This window comes from Danio aesculapii, chromosome 24 (assembly GCF_903798145.1).
Source record: "Danio aesculapii chromosome 24, fDanAes4.1, whole genome shotgun sequence".
In the NCBI taxonomy this organism is placed as follows: domain Eukaryota; kingdom Metazoa; phylum Chordata; class Actinopteri; order Cypriniformes; family Danionidae; genus Danio; species Danio aesculapii.
In genome coordinates this window covers 41,978,746-41,998,688 of record NC_079458.1, presented here as the reverse complement: position 1 = coordinate 41,998,688, position 19,943 = coordinate 41,978,746, and the positions used below count along the sequence as shown (strand labels likewise).

The 19,943-nt window shown below is 38.3% G+C and overlaps 2 protein-coding genes across 3 annotated transcripts in view; both read left to right on the top strand.

The window, feature by feature from the left end:
- Positions 1-3,226, top strand: part of stk17a (serine/threonine kinase 17a) — a 54,187-nt gene extending 50,961 nt beyond the window's left edge. Inside the window, exon 7 of the mRNA XM_056450979.1 lies at positions 529-3,226. Within this exon, the coding sequence (XP_056306954.1) occupies positions 529-760 (232 nt within the window). The 3' untranslated portion in view covers positions 761-3,226. The remainder of the gene's footprint in view (positions 1-528) is intronic.
- Positions 3,227-6,051: 2,825 nt separating this feature from the next.
- Positions 6,052-19,075, top strand: impa2 (inositol monophosphatase 2). Of its 2 annotated transcripts, none has more exons than XM_056451020.1 (8): positions 6,052-6,216; positions 7,076-7,209; positions 7,980-8,084; positions 10,416-10,461; positions 10,564-10,672; positions 10,980-11,088; positions 12,630-12,781; positions 16,167-19,075. In XM_056451020.1, the coding sequence occupies exons 1-8, from the start codon at positions 6,157-6,159 to the stop codon at positions 16,277-16,279; spliced, it is 828 nt and encodes a 275-aa protein (XP_056306995.1). In that variant the 5' UTR covers positions 6,052-6,156; the 3' UTR covers positions 16,280-19,075. The 2 variants fall into 2 exon arrangements, with proteins under 2 accessions (XP_056306995.1, XP_056306997.1); XM_056451022.1 differs by having other exon boundaries at positions 12,670-12,781; positions 16,167-16,255.
- Positions 19,076-19,943: the final 868 nt, after the last annotated feature.

Sequence of the window (19,943 nt, the reverse complement as noted above, 5' to 3'; positions counted from 1 at the left end):
TATGAGGAAATCCCATCCCAATCCCAGAAGAATGACGTCCATCCCCTCACACTCCAATGTTGTGAGTTATTTCCTTCTTTCTTAGGGGGTCAGGAATGTTGGGTGAGTATGGGTCAGTCTATGTCGCTCCTGTCTCTGTTCATCTAAAACTCCACATCTAGAATCCTCTTAGTCTATGCTGACATTATCTTCAGCAGCTCAAACACTCTAATGGCTAATGGACAGACGGCTGCTTCTCACTCAGGGCTGCTGTTTATGCTAATGAGATGGAGAGATGATGGGCACTAGTGGGCGGGGCTTTCCCCCTCTGATGACACGTACAAAGGGAGAATGTCAATCAAAGTGTTTCTGCATCAAGTCTGATTATAATAATACAATTAATTACGTTTTACCATTAGAAGCTGGTTATATAATATGTTTTAAACTCCTTATAAAGGTGATATTTGCATAATAGCTCCCCTTTAATAGACAACAGAAATTATAGCTGTAATTCTACAGATGTTAATAATGCTGAGTGTGTTTCCTCAGGAATCGTGCAACCGCTGAAGACTGCCTGAAACACCAGTGGCTGCAGACTGAACAGCAGGACCTGATTGAGAGCAGCGTTAGTCCCGGGACGTCCAGCCCTGATGAAGAGGAGGAGGAGGAGCTGATCGTGATGGCGGCCTATACTCTGGGGCAGTGCCGGCAGACCCCGGAGCAGAAGGACGTCTCCAAACGCTTCAAGTTTGAGGAGCTTTCCGGAGACTTCATCTACTGATCCGCTCATTCTGCAACACTGTACGCTCCTCTTACCTGGAGATTTTCACTCGTTTCTAGTCCAGATATCTAAAAACTCTAAAATCAAGAAGAATTTTCTGGACAAGCATAAAATATTGTGTTGTTTTCAGAAATAATGAGTCTAAATTGAGTGAGTTTTTCATTAAAACATGTTAAATAATCTGCCAGCGGGGTAAGGGAAGCAATGTTATATCAAAAGTGGAAAGTAGATTACTTTGTTAGCCCCTTTGGCAGATAATTTTGCATGTTTTAATGAAAAACTCACTCAATTTTGACTCATTATTTCTGAAAACTTGAGAATATTTTATGTGTGTCTAGAAAATGCTGCTTAATTTAAGATTTTTTTGATATTTGACTTGAAATGTAAGAAAATAGCACATTGTTTGTCTTGTTTCCAGTCCAAATATCTAAAATCTCATAAATCAAGAAGCATTTTCCAGACAAGTATAAAATATGTTCTTGTTGTCAGAAAACATTGAGTCAAAATGAAGCGAGTTTTTTCAATAAAACATGCAATATAATATTCCAACAGTACTGTAAGTGAAATAATGTCATTTCAAAGGTGAAGAGTTCATTATTTTGCTCATTTTCATGAAAAACTCACTTAATTTTGATGCATTATTTCTGAAAAACGTCTAGAAAATGCTGCTTGATTTAAGAATTGTTGGATATTTGGACTAGAAATGTAAGAAAATAGCACATTGCTTGTCTTGTTTCCAGTCCAAATATCTAAAAACTTAAAAATCAAGAAGCATTTTCCAGACAAGTGTAAAATATGTTCTTGTTTTCAGGAATAATGAGTCAAAATGAAGTGAGTTTTTCATTAAAACATATTAAAATACAATATAATATTCCAACCGGGTACTGCAAGTGAAATAATGTCATTTCCAAAGGTGAAGAGTTTATTATTTTGCTTGTTTTAAGAAATAACTCACTTACTTTTGACTCATTATTTCTGAAAACAACAACATTTATTTTTTCTTGTCTAAAAATGCTGCTTGATTTAAGATTTTTTTTATATTTGGACTAGAAATGTAAGAAAAGAGTCCAGTTTTTGTCTTGTTTCCAGTCCAAATATCTAAAAATTCTTAAATCAAGAAGCATTTTCCAGACAAAGCAAAAAATATTCTCATGTTTTCAGGAATAATGAGTCAAAATGAAGCGAGTTTTTCATTAAAACATGCAATATAATATTCCAACGGGATACTGCAAGTGAAATAATGTCATTTCAAAAGGTGAAGAGTTCATTATTTTACTTGTTTTAAGAAATAACTCACTTAATTTTGATGCATTATTTCTGAAAACAACACCATTTTTTGCTTGTCTAAAGAAATGCTGCTTGATTTAAGAATTGTCAGATATTTGGACTAGAAATGTAAGAAAATAGCACATTGCTTGTCTTGTTTCCAGTCCAAATATCCTAAAACTCATGAATCAAGAAGCATTTTAGACAAGCAAAACTTATTGTCTTGTTTTCAGAAAGAAATGTTCAAATTAAGTGATTCTTTTCCTTCAAACAAGCTAAATAATCTGGAAATGGTGCAAGTAAAATCTCGTTTTCACTTTTGAAATCTCATTCATTTGTCTTACTCCATTTGTGGATTATTCTGCTTATTTGAAGGAAAAACACACGTCATTTTGACTTTTTCTGAAAACAAGACAGTAGAGTCTTTTAGATCCAGTATTTGGACTAGAAAGGTAAGAGAAGCATTTAATTTAGCAGTGTATACGCCAAACCATGCTTTATGTGCATTTCTCTGTTTTCTGTCCTGTTTGTGCTGCTTTATTTGGTCACTCTAAGCCTTGCTGTGCTTCTCTCGCTCTCACCGTTCTGCTTTTTTGGGGGGGTTTTCTTTTGGTGCCATTCTGATAAGGGTCACACACTTGTTTTTTTCTTGTGATATTGTTTCTGTTTGGTTGCATTTGCTCTGTTTGTACAAAACTGATGTTGTTTTTTGTTTGTTTCTTGATGTAATCAGAATTAAAGGGACAGTTCACCCAAAAACTTACTCCCACTCAACTGTTATGCATTTCTTTTTTTCATCACACTGCAGAAAATGCAATCGTACGGTCTTATTTCTTGTTGAAATATCTAAAGATTTTAGATTAAAAAGCATTTTCTTAAAGAGAAACATGGGGTTTTGTTTTTAGAAATAATGGGTTCACATATTTAGTGAGTTTTACATCAAAACAAGCTCATTTTCCTGCCTGTGGAGTAAGAAATATATAAATCTATTTGAAACTAAACACAAGTTTATTTTGCTTATCCCACTGGCAGATTCTGCTGCTCGTTACTTATTTCTGAAAACAAGACACTATGTTTTTCAATTTATTTATTAATGTTTAGATATTTTAACTAGAAACCTGACAAACCCTCTTATAACATGCTTTTTTTTACAGTGTGAATGCAAAACAATATATCCTGAACAACGCTGGAATAAAAGCAGCCGTTAAAACTAATAACACTATGGAAGTCAGTGGCTGTTTTTATTCCAGCATTCTTCAGGATATCTTCATCTGTGTTCAACAGAAGACAGAAACTCAAACGAGTAAATGATGACAGAATGTGCCGTTTTGGGTGATCTGTCCCTTTAAATGTAAATAAGTCTAACTTTATTTTATGAGTGTCATGTTTAAGAAGCCATTCTGTATGTTCCTGATTGGTCAATCCTGGGTAAAGACTTCTCCAGCAATAACACACACACACACACACACACATAAATATGAAGGAAACGTGTCTTTATGTGTTTAGTTTAACTCATGTTTGAGTTATAACAACATTTATTCGTCACTATAAAGAATATTTTTAATGGTGACCAATTTCCAAGTGACTGTCTTGATGCTGTAAATAAACGTTTGTCTCGATTGGCCATTTCTCAGCTTCATTATTATTATTAATGTCTTAGAAAATGGTCATCTTTAATCAAATTATGCACTTTTATCTGAAATGACAGTCCTTCTCTGATGATGTCATTGGATGGATGAATGCTTAGCCACGCCCCTTCAACTGTAAGTATGCAGAGTTAAAGAGGAGTGTAAAAATAGAACCCCGCCCCCTACTCAGTATTCAATTTCAGTTGAAAGTACCTCATCATACATGAATACAAGGCTGCGTTCCAGTCCACATTTAGACACAGTCACAAACGTCCCTTCCCTTGTTCACTTGATGGAGTCCCTGGCTCCATTTTTAAGTGTGATATTGACCAAGGGAGCAAGTCAGCTTCTTTATGTCCAGTCAAGCACCTGCATGTCCCAGAATGCAATGCGATTGTGATGTCACAACATTGTAGTTCCCAAGTGCTCAAGGGTTTAGGGTGGTTATTTTGAACCCGGGCTGCAGTCCAATTTTTTATGCCCTTCACTTCCTTACATGCCTATATTTCGTTCACTTGGATGTACGTCATTGATTACGTTACACAAGTGTGCACTACTGGAGGATCATCTAAATAGGGCTGTGTTCCAGTCCATTTTTAGACACACACTCGCAAACTTCCCTTCCTTTGTTATCTTAGGGGAATTCCCAATGCCATTTTAAAGTGTTCCACTTTAAGTGAACGAGGGAAGTGTGATATTGACCGAGGGAGCAAGTCTGCTTCATATGTTCCTACTTAAGCACCTATGTCCCAGAATGCAATGCAGTTATGACATCACAACAGTGTAGTTGCCAAGTGCTCAAGGGTTTAGGGTGGTTCATTTAAACCCGGGCTGCATTCAAGTCCAATTTTTCATGCCCTTCACTCGCTAACTTCCCTCCATCTAGTTCACTTTGATGTACGTCACTAATTGTCACACCAGTGTGCACTATAGCATCTGAATGGGTTTAAACGAAACTCCCTAAACCCTTGAGTACTGCACACTTGTGTGATGTATTCAATGACGTACGTCAGAGGGAAGTTATCGAGTGAAGGGCATGAAAAATTGGACCGCAGCCCTAGTCTGCACTTTATGGTGTGCTTTTAAATTTGTGCCACACATCTAGCAGAGTTCATAATGAGAATAATTCATCAATCAGAACACGCAGGAGAGTATTTTTGTCACAACAAAAGCTCTATTGTTTATTATTTGTTTATTAATTTATTATTATTATCCATTACAAAAAATAGACCTGTGCAAAAAAGGTTTCTGTCTTTTAAATGGGCTTGAATGGAGTAAAACAGCAGATTATTGTGTGTGTGCGTGTGTGTGTGCGTGTGTGCGTGTGTGCGTGTGTGTGTGTGTGTGTGTGTGTGTGTGTGTGTGTGTGTGTGCGTGTGTGCGTGTGTGTGTGTGTGTGTGTGTGTGTGCGCGCGTATGTGTGTGTGCCGAAATACACTTACTGTGTTCTGACAGCTGAAGGGATTATATGAGTTTCTCAGACATATCAAGGTAATTGTGCAAAGCTCTCTCTCTCTCTCTTTCTCTTACACAGCCAGTAAACTAACGGTGCCCAATGCAGAAATGCCCTGTATAGTGGCGCCCTCTGCTGGCCGAACTCATACAAGTATTTTAATTAACACATCTATTTGGTTTACGTTTTCTTATTTAATGTCATTCTAGAGGAAAAATCGTAAACAAAGACCTGATCAGTACGATTATCTTCATATTAGCAGCCAGTGACTATCAAAGTACAACATTGCCCACACAGTCGATTAAATAGTGCTGTTTTTATGACGTGCTTAGGCTACATGCTAATATTAGACCCAATATTCAAAAGTAAAATGATAATAATAGCAATAATAACGTTAAAACCGCTGTATTAACTTTTATTATCATTATTATTATCATTAATTTATTTATTTATTGGGATAATGTTGATAATATTTCACATTGTCCTGGTACTGGAACACAGCCTTTTGTGGTGTTGAACAACATTTGTTGCTTTATCAGGGCTATTAATAACAATGACAGCATTTCAAATATCAATGGTAGCCTACAAAGCCTATTAACAGTATTTAAAGTATTACAGACTCATTCCCAAAGTGGAAAACTATATAAAGAGAGAGAGAGAGAGAGAGAGATTATATGGGGAATACGGTTACATAAAACAGTATAAAAGTAAATTAACAACAAAAATTAAATACATTTAACCGAAGTATATTAACTATGTACATCTATATACGTAGATCGGTTATTAAGAGTTTACAGTTTGGTACAGTCAGTGTACATTTTCGTATGTAAATGAGCCGTCACTGTTTAAAAATGAACGAATGTGCGAGTATAAAACCAACTTTACCTCAGTCTTTCGGTGTCAGTCGCCGGTGTTCGGCTCCGCTCGGCGTGATAAACTGTGTGTGCGTGTGTGTGTTTATATAGGCCGTTAACACGTTCAGCGGGACGGAAGCCGAACGGAAGGACCGGCCGCGGGAAATGATGATGAAGATGCTGCGTTGAGCCGTAATGGCGGACTGGAGCGAGTGTGTGGATGTGGCCGTGGAGATCGCTCGGAGAGCCGGACAGGTAAATCCGCATTACAAGCCTTCATTCCGGGGAAGAGTTGTGCTGAAACCCCGCGCGATGGGCTCCAGTGTAAACCGCTGATAAACAAACATGATGACCGCTGACTTTCCTTTCGGTTTCATCAGCATGTTTACAGTATTACAGCACTGTTGTAGAGTATATTACTTTCGGGAATAGTGTAAACACTGGTAATAAGCTCTGTACTATTGACGTTTTACATGACATGCTGTCAGTGTTATTAATAGCACTGATAACGCTGTTTCAGCATCACAATAGGCTGTTAAAGTGCAAGTATATTATAATTATCATTATTAATATTATGAATTAATAAATATGTAATTACAATTTCTACAAATTCTATTGGTAAAATAAAAGCAATGCATTTTCACTGTTTAATGGTTATTGTTATTATTACTATAGCATTTAGCACCAATTTTACCATTATTATTTTGCCATTTTTATGAATACTTTTAAAAATACAACTTTATTATTATTATTTGAACAATTACAAACGCTGTATAATATTTATAAAATCTAATTCAGTCCCACTGTCACACTAAGAAAACTAAGATTTATTAAACCACAGGGTAGTATCATGAAATTTCGTATATGCTTAGATTTTATTCATATTTTGAACTTTTGTGTTTATAATTTCAGTTTATTTAAATGTTTATAATTTTGGGATGTTTATGTCTCTTATTTTGGTTTGTTTTAATGTTTAAATATATTGATTTATTTTATTTGTAAATGATTTTAGTATGTCTGGCCTAACTGTTCTCTGCTATTTCAGCTTTTATGATTATTATGATGTGTGTGTGTGTGTGTGTGTGTGTGTGTGTGTGTGTGTGTGTGTGTGCAGATGGTGTCATGTGCTGTTCAGCAGGAGAAGCGTGTGAGCAGTAAAAGCACACCGACAGACCTGGTGACAGAAGCAGATCATCAGGTGGAGGAGCTGATCATCTCCACACTCCGAGAGAAATACCCCACACACAGGTGCACACACACACACACACGCACACACACACACACACACTCCGAGAGAAATACCCCACACACAGGTGCACACACACACACACACGCACACACACACACACACACTCCTAGAGAAATACTCCACACACAGATGCACACACACACACTCCTAGAGAAATACCCCACACACAGGTGCGCGCACACACACACACACACACACACATACACTCCTAGAGAAATACTCCACACACAGATCCACACACACACTCCGAGAGAAATACCCCACACACAGGTGCGCGCACACACACACACACACACACACACACACATACACTCCTAGAGAAATACTCCACACACAGATGCACACACTGCGAGAGAAATACCCTACGAACAGGTGCACACACACACACAGAAATGCCCCTCACACAGGAGCGCGCACACACACACCTGATGATGTAAGATTAGCGCAGTAATAAGGCAGCTCCATCAGCCTGATTTCTGTCAGTGTTTGTAGTTGAGCTCTCCATGTTAGGGTCTGCAGGTGCGTGTGTGTGTGCGTGCGTGCGTGTGTGTGCGTGCGTGTGTGTGTGTGTGTCTTGATGAATGTTTCTGTTAAAGCTGTTAGTGTGACCGTAATGTTCACTGTGACACATATTGACAGTTTTTGGTTGTGTGTGTGTGTGTTTGTGTGTGTCTGTGCATGCATGTCTGTGTGTGTATGCATTTGTCTGTGTGTACAACTGTGCATGTTCTTGTGTGCACGCATATGTGTGCTTGTCTGTGTGTGTCAGGTTTATCGGAGAGGAATCGTCAGCCGCTGGTGTGAAGTGTGAGCTGACAGACAGTCCTACCTGGATCATTGACCCCATCGATGGCACCTGTAACTTTGTGCACAGGTATGAGGAGGAGCTCTCTCTATATACAGTATATATATATATATATATGATGTGTTTAAATGACCGCTCCACTTTATTTGCAGATGTGCTCATTTTACGGCTCTCCTATAGTCAAACGCCAAAGAATGAGCAGTCTGTTAGATGAAGAGGAGCCAGAGTCAGAGATTCAAATGAATAAATAAAGTCTAATAAACCCGCGCAAGTTTCAGGCACACACAATCAAGCACACATGATCTAGGCAAGCCATATATGGTTAATGACGGATCAGTCGTCTTCTGTTTTTTCTTGTTTGAAGATGACTAACTGCTTAGGAGCATTATCGCCACCTACTGAATTTCTCAAATATGGCGATCAACACCGCCCATGCTACGACTGCCATTCATTAGACTGTGCACTTTTTAGGGTTTCCCATTTCAGTCGTTATTTTATTATTATATCCTAACGATCATTTTAACATCTCTGCAGTTTTGGAACTCAAATTATGTAAATAAAAATAACTGTTTAAACACGTATGACTTTATTCACATAACAACAAAGAAAACATGACAGACCGTCTAATTGTAGGATTAGATGTAATAAACTAATTCAGGATCGTAATGTTGTCATACTTAAATTGTTTTGTAGTAAAATATAAAAAACAAACAATAATGTCACATTAAAATGAATTATTATAGTTAATAGCTTAAAATTAATATAGTTTTAAACTGATAAACTACGTTATATTTACTAAACTGTTGCAACTCTTAGTATTTTATTTATATATATATATATATATATATATATATATATATATATATATATATATATATATATATATATATATATACATATATTATTTTTTAAATATACTTTTTATTTTTTTTATTAATTATTAACAGTTAATTTGTTTGTATTTCTATATTTGTTGCTACTATAATTACCACAAATTACCTGTACTTTATTGCAATATATTACTTACTATAAATTACAATAGTATTTAATGTGGGAAATCATTAATAAAAAAGTCATTAGAGAATTAAGCAAATAAATTCTATTTAATCGCTGGAGTAAAATATTAATATAGTGTCATACATTTATTACATGTAAAAAGATTTGTATTACATCTAAAGATGCATCACAGTCTATACATATTAACTTGCTATTATTTCCTCCATTTTATTGAATCCATTATATAAATTAAACCTGTCCAATTTAGATGGTTTATATATCTCTGAAAAGTTTCAGCAAGACCAGCAAATGAGTATCTGCTATATTGACTCTGTCAGATTAATAATCACTAGGCCCACATGGAATCTGTGCATGTAGATTTTTAGCTCATTTGTTAGAGTCTAAGTATTTACCTGTGTAAATGTGTGTACATTTATATTTATTCAGTTTTGTTATTTAGTTATTATTGTGATATAATAATAGTAATATTAAAAGGTTCATATGATTTATTTACAATACAGTGTAAAGTCATATTTTCTGTCTTTTAGTAGATATATTATATCAGAGACTTGCTTTGTTTACCAAATAAGTGGATCTAATTGAATTTGCTCTGTAGACGTTAAATAAAAGTTAAAATTGTTTTATTATTTATTTCATAAATTAAGTTTTTAGTTATGAAACTCCTAAAATCATTCTGCAGATTTCTTACAAAATTCTCCACAGAAATAGAAAATTCTCCGCAGATTCTGTCTGGCCCTAATAATGACTGATCATCTATGACAGGGGTCACCAAACTTGTTCCTGGAGGTCCGGTGTCCTGCAGATTTTAGCTCCAACTCTAATCAAACACACCTGAACAAGCTAATCAAGGTCTTACTGGGTATACTTGAAACACCCAGGCAGGTGTGTTGTGGCAAGTTGAAGCTACACCCTGCAGGGCATCGGACCTCCAGGAGCGAGATTGGTGACCCCTGGTCTATGATGACTGATAGAAAACCGTTCAGTCTATTATATTGAATGGTGGTCAGAAACAGTGTTCCCCATTCGCCCGTCTCCATCGCCATATTTGTGAAATATTAAACACTCCTGTCTATTGTGTAGAATATTTATTAACAATATATATACACAAATATATTGATGACGATGTCCGAGAAGACGTTAATAACATTAACATCCGTCCTAAACATACATGGTTTGCCTAGATCGAGTGTAATGGATTGTGTGTGTCTGTGGGTCTGCAGCTGGATATTATTGCGGATATCTGCTGTATGGATTCATTAATGGTAAAACTCCACTGTTAAACTCTAGGAGAGTGTTAAATGACATATTTCCAGATAAAGCGGAGTGTTGCTTTAAATGATCAGAGAAATCTGCGTCCCGAACAGCCACTGCTGTGTTTTTCAGTTTCCCCATGGTGGCAGTCAGCATCGGGTTTGCTGTGAGGAAAGAGGTACAGTAATGTGCAGCTGATCAATCACTCAGTGTTATTGCCTCTTCTTTCTTTAACGTTGTGTATAGTATATTAATGTTTATAATATTTCCTGGCCGTCAGCTGGAGTTTGGTGTGATCTATCACTGTTTCGACGGGACGTTGTATACGGCCAGGAAAGGACACGGAGCCTTTTGCAACGGCGTTCGGCTACAGGTTTCCAAAGAAAAAGGTCAGAATATTTCAGCATATTTTAATAAACTTTATATATATAATAGTTACAATTTAAATACGATTTATATAAAGACTGAATGTTTCTATTCGGTGGCTCAGTGGTTAGCACTGTGGCCTCACAGCAAGAGGGTTGCTGGTTTGACAGGTCAGTTGGCGTTTGCATGTTCTCCCCGTGTTGGCGTCCAGCTGGGACTCGAACCAGCGACCTTCTTGCTGTGAGGCTAACCACTGAGCCACCGTACCGCCCTCACTCCAACCACTCAGATATTATTATTATACTTTGCCATGTTTTGTGTGTCCGTCAGACGTGTCGAAGGCTCTGATCCTCACAGAGATCGGGGCAAAGAGAGACTCTGCAACACTCGATATATTTCTAGGAAACATGAAGAAGATACTGAGCGCACCGACTCATGGGTACGTCCACTTATCAGGAATTATTGCCTAAATATAGTGCACATGAGTGAGACACAAACACCTGCGCTGTCTAAAACTACCGATATTTTATATTATTTTCTATAGTCTATGTCAGGGATGGGCAAACTCAATCCTGGAGGGCCGGTGTCCCTGCATAGTTTTGCACCAACCCTAATTAAACACGCCTGCTTGTAGCTTTCTAGTGATCTTGAAGACACTAATTAGGGTGTTCAGGTGTGTTTGATTAGTGTTGGAGTAAAAGTCTGCAGCGACACCGGCCCTCGAGGATCGAGTTTGCCCATGCCTGCTCTATGTTGATGTTGAATATTAAAGATGTAGAGTTGATTTTTTTAACTTTATTTATAGAATTTTTTTGTTAAAACATAACACCCAATATGTACATCATGTATATATGTTAACAAAATTATCTCAGTGTTATTACCTGATACTAACTAGAACATGCACCAAAACACTTGCAGACAATACAGCAAGTATACAGCACCATCAAACTATATATATATATATATATATATATACAACATCTGTTTGCCAAATCTAGAGACACGTAAGCTTTCCAGCTTGACGGCAGAAACCATTTCAGCTAACCATTTAAAAAAATTTGGAGGTGTTGTGGATTTCCACTCCATCAGTATCACTCTCTTGGCCAGCACCATGCCAAACACAAGGGAGAGTTGTTGATGTTTAGGCCAAGTTTGAGCCTGGTCTGAACATCCAAACAGTGCTAATTCCACATCAAGTTTAACGTCCATTTCAAAAGCCTGGGAATAAAGTCCGAAGAGACTTTTCCAAAACTCAGATACCTCTGGACAGGACCAGAATATATGACCATAGGGCCCGACTGCGCCTTTGAATTTATCACACAAAGGAGAGACAGAAGGACACAGTTTTGGCACAGATGTTGAATATAATGAATTCCTCTATTAATAGCAATCCTTCTATTGCCTAAGCTGTGCAATGAAGCTAAACTGAAATGCCTTTCTATTACACTGAGTAGTTCATGCACACCCACATATGAAATCACCTGCATAAATGTATATACACAACTAAATTGTATAGGTTTGTCAATTTTATTTTGTATGTTTGCACAGGTGTTTATGCACACATCGAGTTTATATTAATGTGTGAGAGTTTATAGGTGCATATGCATAGATCAGGTTTATATGTGTATGCAAGTGTGTACAGGTGTGTTTGCATGCAGTGAGTTTATATGCATGTGGGTGTATATGCATGGATTGGGTTTATATGTAGCGAGTGTACACAACCTGACAGAAGTCTTGTTGATCCCAGATGTAACAGCAAATAATAACTTGATTTCTAGTAGCAGAAGGTGGATTTTTTTTCTCCATGAGTCATCTGTTGATCTGCATCCCAATCATCACAAATACTGCAAAGACCTACTGGATCCCGCATGGACCAAAGATTTGATTTGATTTGATTTAAATGCTATGTGGCAACCTTAAACAGGTGCTCTACAAATACGCTTGAACTGAATAGTGTGTGTGTGTGTGTTTTGTGCTCAGCGTGCGGATCATCGGCAGCTCGACTCTCTCTCTCTGTCAGGTCGCCAGCGGGGCGGCGGAGGCGTATTATCAGTACGGTCTGCACTGCTGGGACATCGCAGCAGCCGCCGTCATCATCCGAGAGGCTGGAGGCTGTGTGATGGACACTACAGGTCAGGAATACACACACACACACACATTTCCCAGATTAAACTTCTAGGGACTGGGCCTGTCACAATAATCAATATATGGACTTATCGCACAACACATGGACTTGAGCTCAATCATTTTTGGTGATGCAATATATATCGGCCATACATAAACTCCAATTCTAGCTACATTTTAGCTGATTGTGCAACATCTGTATGTGTATTGGAGGTGTCAGTGTCAGTATGGTTAATAAAACACTACAGTATTTACTATAAATTACTATAGTATGGTTTAATGTAGGAGTCTGACAGCTGAAAATAGATGTGGTAGCAGGTATCACAGCCTCTGTTACTCTTTATGTTGCACTTTTGTGTTATATCTCCAGCCTCTAATGGTAAACATGAGTTAAGTGTATTATTTATAATCAGACTTGATATAAACACTGTGATTGACATTCTCCCTTATTATGTGTCATCAGAGGGGGAAAGCCCCGCCCACTAGTGCCCATCTCTCCCTCATTAGCATAGTAGTTTAGTCTTGTTTTGAATTTGCCGCTATGCCGACACGCATGCATTTGTAGCACCACCCTCTTTTGAAAAGAGCACAATCTCATTTAAATTTAAAGTGACAGTCACCAAAATGGCAACCAATTAGGATCAAAGCCTAACAGGGTCAGTTTCAGAGTTAGACTCATCAGAGACAGTAGAAACGCATTTTACATCTTGTAAAAACGGGCAGAATAGGTCACCTTTAATACAGAATGCACAGAGATCAATAATGACAAGATTTTGATAACTTTCCTCACTGTTTATGCTCATTCAAGACTAAATACACTGATCAAACACTGATCTTTTTACATATTTTTATGTCTAGTATGGATTCGTTTAAAGGTGCAGTAGTTTGACACCCAGTGGTTGAACTAGGTATTGCACTCCTGGTTCAAAACACACGCAAGCGCAGGTTGCCAGATTGATGAAATCAACAGCAGTGTGCCTGACTGTCGAGCCTAACGGTTGATTTGAGTCGTGTTCTTACTGAAAGCAATGGCACGCGATAGAGGGAATATTCCCCATATTAAAAGGAGTTTTTGTTCTAACCAACACCTGAAATATATATATTAGAAACGGCTTCTATTTCTTACAGCTGAACAACAGAAAACTGACAATGGTCAGCTCAGGTACAGCTCATGTGCTCAGCGTTAAACGCTAATAATGTGAGTCTGAATGCCATTCTACATCACATTTATTGCCATAAACTGAAAGCAGCAGCAGATAGTTCAGCTCAGATCTGGAGAATAAGATAAACCATCTGAAACTGAACTCTAGAACTGAGACTCAGTGCAAACCAACACATATCAGTGATTCAGCATCTACATTTAATCATGATAAAGAGGTTTAACATGTATTCATTAGATTATAAACCTTACCACTTCACTGAAGTGCAGTGAGTGCACTATTCTGTGCTTCTGAATGGCTGTATTTACATTTCTGTCGTGTTTCGTCTGCTGCAAACAGCCAAATTGCTCATCACTGCAACACTCGTCATGTAGCGTGTTGTTAGGACATGGAGTTACAATGTAATATTAATGTTATTTGCTAATTAATAACCACCTCATGTGGAACTCTGACTCTGCGTCTCATTTCAGAGTCTGCTACTGTCCACCAGAGGTCACATTTCGGTCACAGATGCACACTTTATGAGCCTTCCTGACTGATTAAATGAAATGCACTGTTTTCCACCATCTGGCAACCCGGGGAGCTGAAATATATTGGCTAAACTGGCATTGGGTGGGTTAAAGAAGCAAAACAAAGACAATTCCGGCACGTAACGCACGTTCAAAGCAGAATATCTGACTTCTGCATGGTTTTTCAGATAGACAAGAATGTTCACTGAGCATGTTTCTAAATATCTGCAAACATATTATGGTGTTTTTATGATGTAAAAGAGTCAAAAACGTACATACAGCACCTTTCAAGGAACGCTTTTTTTCGATAAAGAATTAGAAAGTGGCTATATATAGTGGTTGTCTATATATAGTAGTTTCTCCTTCCATAAACCCACATTATGAATCAGATTACATCAGTATGTGCTCTCTGTTGAACGTGTTTTCTGATTCATAATGTCAGATTGAAACACGAAGGGCTTTACAGTGGCTCAGTGGACTCATTACTGTTTAATTCTGAACAGCGAACCTGAAGGTGTTGATAATAGTTCATATATAATCAGATATTATTATGTAAATAGAGGATGTTTCTACTGTAGACAGTGTTAATATAGCTCAGTGTTTACCTGCTGATGTGAGAAGAGCTGTGAAGAGAGAAGTTACAGAGTTACACCTGCAGAATGGGTTATAATAGACAGGATATTTCGTAATAGATGTTATATACAGTATAGATGTATACAGCTGTGGGGGAAAATAAAGACAGCACTTGAACATTCTCCGTTTCTCTGAGTTATAGATTATAGTTTGAGTGAAATTATAGTGTTTTATTCTGTATATTATTATTTTTTCTGTCATTTAGAGACTTTTATTTTAGAAAAATACTTATAAAATCTAAACAGCAAGAAGGTCGCTGGTTCGAGTTCCTGGATAAGTGTGTGTTTCTGTGTGGAGTTTGCATGTTCTCCCCATGTTGGCGTGGGTTTCCTCCGGGTGCTCCGGTTTCCCCCACAGTCCAAACACATGCGCTATAGGGGAACTGATGAACTAAACTTGCCGTAATGTGTGAATGTGTGTGAATGAGTGTGTATGGGTGTTTCCCAGTACTGGGTTGCAGCTGGAAGGGCATCCGCTGGTTAAAACATATGCTGGAATAGTTAGCGGTTCATTCCGCTGTGGTGACCCCTGATGAACAAAGGGACTCAGCTGGAAATGAATGAATGAATGAATAATAAAACTAAAACCGAATGAAAAAGAATGAGGCAGCTCAGTGTGTGTGTGTGTGTGTGTGTGTTTCTCTATGTATGTGTGTGCGGATGACTGTGTGTGTGTGTGTGAGAGTGTGTGCATGTATATTTGTGTGTCTGGATGATTGTGTGTGTATGAGTGCATGTGTGGATCCATGAGTGTGTGTGTGTGTGTGTGTGTGTAGATAAAATGTGTGTGTGTGTGTGTGTGTAAATGTGTGTATATACGAGTGTGTCTATATGATTGTGTGTTGATTGTATGTGTGTGTGTATGTATGCATGAGTGTGTGTATATATGATTGGGTGTTGATTGTCTGTCTGTGTGTGTCTATATGATTGTGTGTGTGTGTGGACTGTGAATGAGTGTGTAGGTAAGACTGATATCCTGAAATTTCTACTACTGAATGAATAATAACATATAATTAATAAATCTGTTAATCAATGTCAAATATATGTGTTCCTGCTCATCGTGGTGTGTGTGTGTGTGTGTGTGTTTTTCAGGCGGTCCACTAGACCTGATGTCCAGGCGTGTTGTGGCTGCAGGGACGCGTGAGGTCGCTGAATATGTGGTCAAACAGCTGCAGCCCATCAACTACGGCAGAGACGACCTCTGACTGACCTCTGAGTGACCTCTGAGTGACCTCTGACCCCAACCTGAGCCTTTTACCTCAGAACACACACACAATCCTGCCACGCCACTACTGCAGTGTCCACGTCCACATTCATAGACAAACAAACACATACAGTATGCTCTCACACACACACACACACACACACACACACACACACACACACAAGGAAGCACACACTTTCTCTCTTTTGCACATGCCTACATACACATACACTCACTCACATGTGCACATATACTCTCTCTGTGCACACACTCATACACACTTTCTCTCTCTCACACACACACACACGGTTCACTGTATGTTTAGCTGCTCCTAGAATCTGCTCCTGCTCATTGGTTCTTCACAGCCAGACAGAATATGCAGATTTGATTGATTTAATTATGAAGAATGATGAGGAGAGACTTCAATAACAGGAAATAATCACGTCTGAACTCATGGAAACTTTACAATGCAGATACAGTTAAAGGCACTCGTTTAACAAAGCTACAGTAGCGCTCTCATGTTATATACACTCACCGGCCACTTTATTAGGTACACCTGTCCAGCTGCTCATCAACTCAAATGTCTAATCAGCCAATCACATGGCAGCAGCTCACTGCATTTAGGCATGTAGACATGGTCAAGACGATCTGCTGCAGGTCAAAGCGAGCATCAGAATGGGGAAGAAAGGGGATTTAAGTGACTTTGAACGTGGCATGGTTGTTGGTGTCAGACGGGCTGGTGAGCGGCAGTTCTGTGGGCGCAAATGCCTTGTTGATGCCAGAGGTCAGAGGAGAATGGCCAGACTGGTTCCAGCTGATAGAAAGGCAACAGTAACTCAAGTAAGCACTCGTTACAACCGAGGTCTGCAGAAGAGCATCTCTGAACACACAACACGTCCAACCTTGAGGCGGATGGGCTACAGCAGCAGAAGACCACACCGGGTGCCGCTCCTGTCAGCTCAGAACAGGAAACTGAGGCTACAATTCACACAGGCTCACCAAAACTGGACAATAGAAGATTGGAGAAACGTTGCCTGGTCTGATGAGTCTCCATTTCTGCTGACACATTCGGATTGTCGGCTCACAATTTGGCCTCAACAACATGAAAGCATGGATCCATCCTGCCTTGTGTCAGCGGTTCAGGCTGGTGGTGGTGGTGTAATGGTGTGGGGGAGATTTTCTTGGCACACTTTGGGTCCATCAGTACCAATTGAGCACCGTGTCAACGCCACAGCCTACCTGAGTATTGTTCTGACCATGTCCATCCCTTTATGAGCACAGTGTCTCCATCTTCTGATGGCTACTTCCAGCAGGATAACGCACCATGTCATAAAGCACCAATCATCTCAGACTGGTTTCTTGAACATGACAATGAGTTCACTGTACTCAAATGGGCCTGCACAGTCACCAGAGCTCAATCCAATAGAGCACCTTTGGGATGTGGCGGAACGGGAGATTGGCATCATGGATGTGCAGCTGACAAATCTGCAGCAACTGCGTGATGCTATCATGTTAATATGGAGCAAAATCTCTGAGGAATATTTCCAGTAGCTTGTTAACTCTGCCATGAAGGATTTTAGGCAGTTCTGAAGGCAAAAGGGGGCCCAACCTGATACTAGTGAGGTGTACCTAATAAAGTGACCAGTGAGTGAAAGACAGAGGGAATATTACTTTACAAATAGTTTTGTAATCAAATCTTCTAAACATTTTCTTATTATTCAATAATCAAATATATTATACAATAATTAAATATAAAAACAAACTGTACAAATATATGCATTTACAGACTTTACATAAGTAAAGACATGAGAGTTTAAGTCATGCTGTTATAGTCCAGTATTATATTCCTCAGGAATGATTTTCTCTGTGAGGAAAGTTGTTTTTACACTGAGATAACAGAGTATTAAAGGTGTTTCTATACTCAAACACTCATAAAAATGTCATATTTACAAAAATCCCTCAAACTTCACCTAAATTTTAGATCACATTGTGTTAGCAGAATATAATATAATGTATATTCATATTTTCCAATACATACAATATTCATTTATTACATGAATTCAACAACAGTCTTATTCTGAGCTGCACCTACTGAATATTCATTCATTTTCCTTGTGCTTAGTCTCTATTTCAATGGTCACCACAGTGGAATGAACTATTCCAGCATATGTTTTACACAGCGGATGCCCTTCCAGCTGTAACCCAGTACTGGGAAACACCCACACACACTCATTCACACACACTAAGGTCAGTTTAGTTCATCAGTTCCCCTATAGCGCATGTGTTTGGACTGTGGGGGAAACCGGAGCACCCGAAGGAAACCCATGCCAACACAGAAACGCCAACTGACCCAGCCGGGACTCGAACCAGCGACCTTCTATATGCAATCTATATGCAATTATAAGATGCTGAGTTCTACACACAGAGCAGTGCAGTAATGTACACATCCGGTTCATCTGTACAGTACGTCTTGGTTTTGATCATGTCTTAATGAAGACATTTAACCAAAAGCACTTAACTCATTATGTTCTTGACAACACACACACACACATACACACACACACATACACACACACACACACACACACACACTGCAGTTTTAACCTGTATTTGACATCTTTATGTTTTTCTAATACTGATGGACTGATGCAACAGAAGGAACACGTGGAGGTTTGAGTTTTCACTGCCAGTTTTTATAGTTTTTCCTGCTGTGTTGATCTTCACTCTTTAATCCCTGTGTTTGTATCAGGGCGGAAATCCTCTGGTGTAAGATATTAAAGCAGCATAAACACTCAAATCAGCGCTGGACTGAGATCATTCTACTATTATAGTCGAGGGCTAAATTATTCACCCTCTGAACCTTTTAGTTTTCTTTGTTCTATATTTCCCAGATGATGTTGAACAGATTCAGGAATTTCTCACAGTATTTCCTCTAATATTTGTTCTTCTGGAGAAAGTCTTATTGGTTTTATTTCAGCTACAATAAAAGCAGTTTTTAATGTTTTTAAACTATTGTAAGGTCAATATTATTAGCCCCCTTCAGCAATATTAGTGTTGGATTGTCTCCAGAACAAACCACTGTTATACAATGACTTGCCTAATTACCCTAACTTTACCCTAATTACCCTAGTGAAGCCTTTAAACCTTTAGTTAAGTCTTTAAAGTTGTCACTTTAAGGTGAATACTAGTATCCTGAAGAATATCTAGTCTAATATTATGTGCTGTACTCTCCGTTAAACAGAAATTGGGGAGAAAAATGTTAAATAATTTATTTGGGGGGCTAATAATTCTGACTTCTGACTAACTGTGTGTGTGTGTGATGCATGTTTCTTGGACTAAAGGCACTCCGACATTAGAAAGAGTAAGGTAAGAATGAATATAAAAATAATAGATTACAGCACATAACATCACTCTCTACCCTTCGGCTTAGTCTTTATCAGGGGTTGTAAAAACACATGTATATAGTCGACAACATTTACAGTGGATCAAAACCTTTGATCAAAGTTGTCCTGACACTAAAAAGTGTGCCTGTTCTTGTCTTAGAATCAGAATCAGAAAGAGCTTCATTGCCAGGTATGTTCACACATACGAGGAATTTGTTTTGGTGACAGAGCTTCTACAGTGCAACAGGATTACAGAGACAGGACAAAAAACAGATAATAAAT

Coding starts and splice junctions, on each gene's coding strand:
- impa2 (XM_056451020.1), top strand. CDS start 6,157: ATGGCGGACTGGAGCGAGTGTGTGGATGTGGCCGTGGAGATCGCTCGG. Junction 11,089..12,629: donor CTGAGCGCACCGACTCATGG/GTACGTCCACTT, acceptor TTTTGTGCTCAG/CGTGCGGATCATCGGCAGCT. Junction 12,782..16,166: donor CTGTGTGATGGACACTACAG/GTCAGGAATACA, acceptor TGTGTTTTTCAG/GCGGTCCACTAGACCTGATG.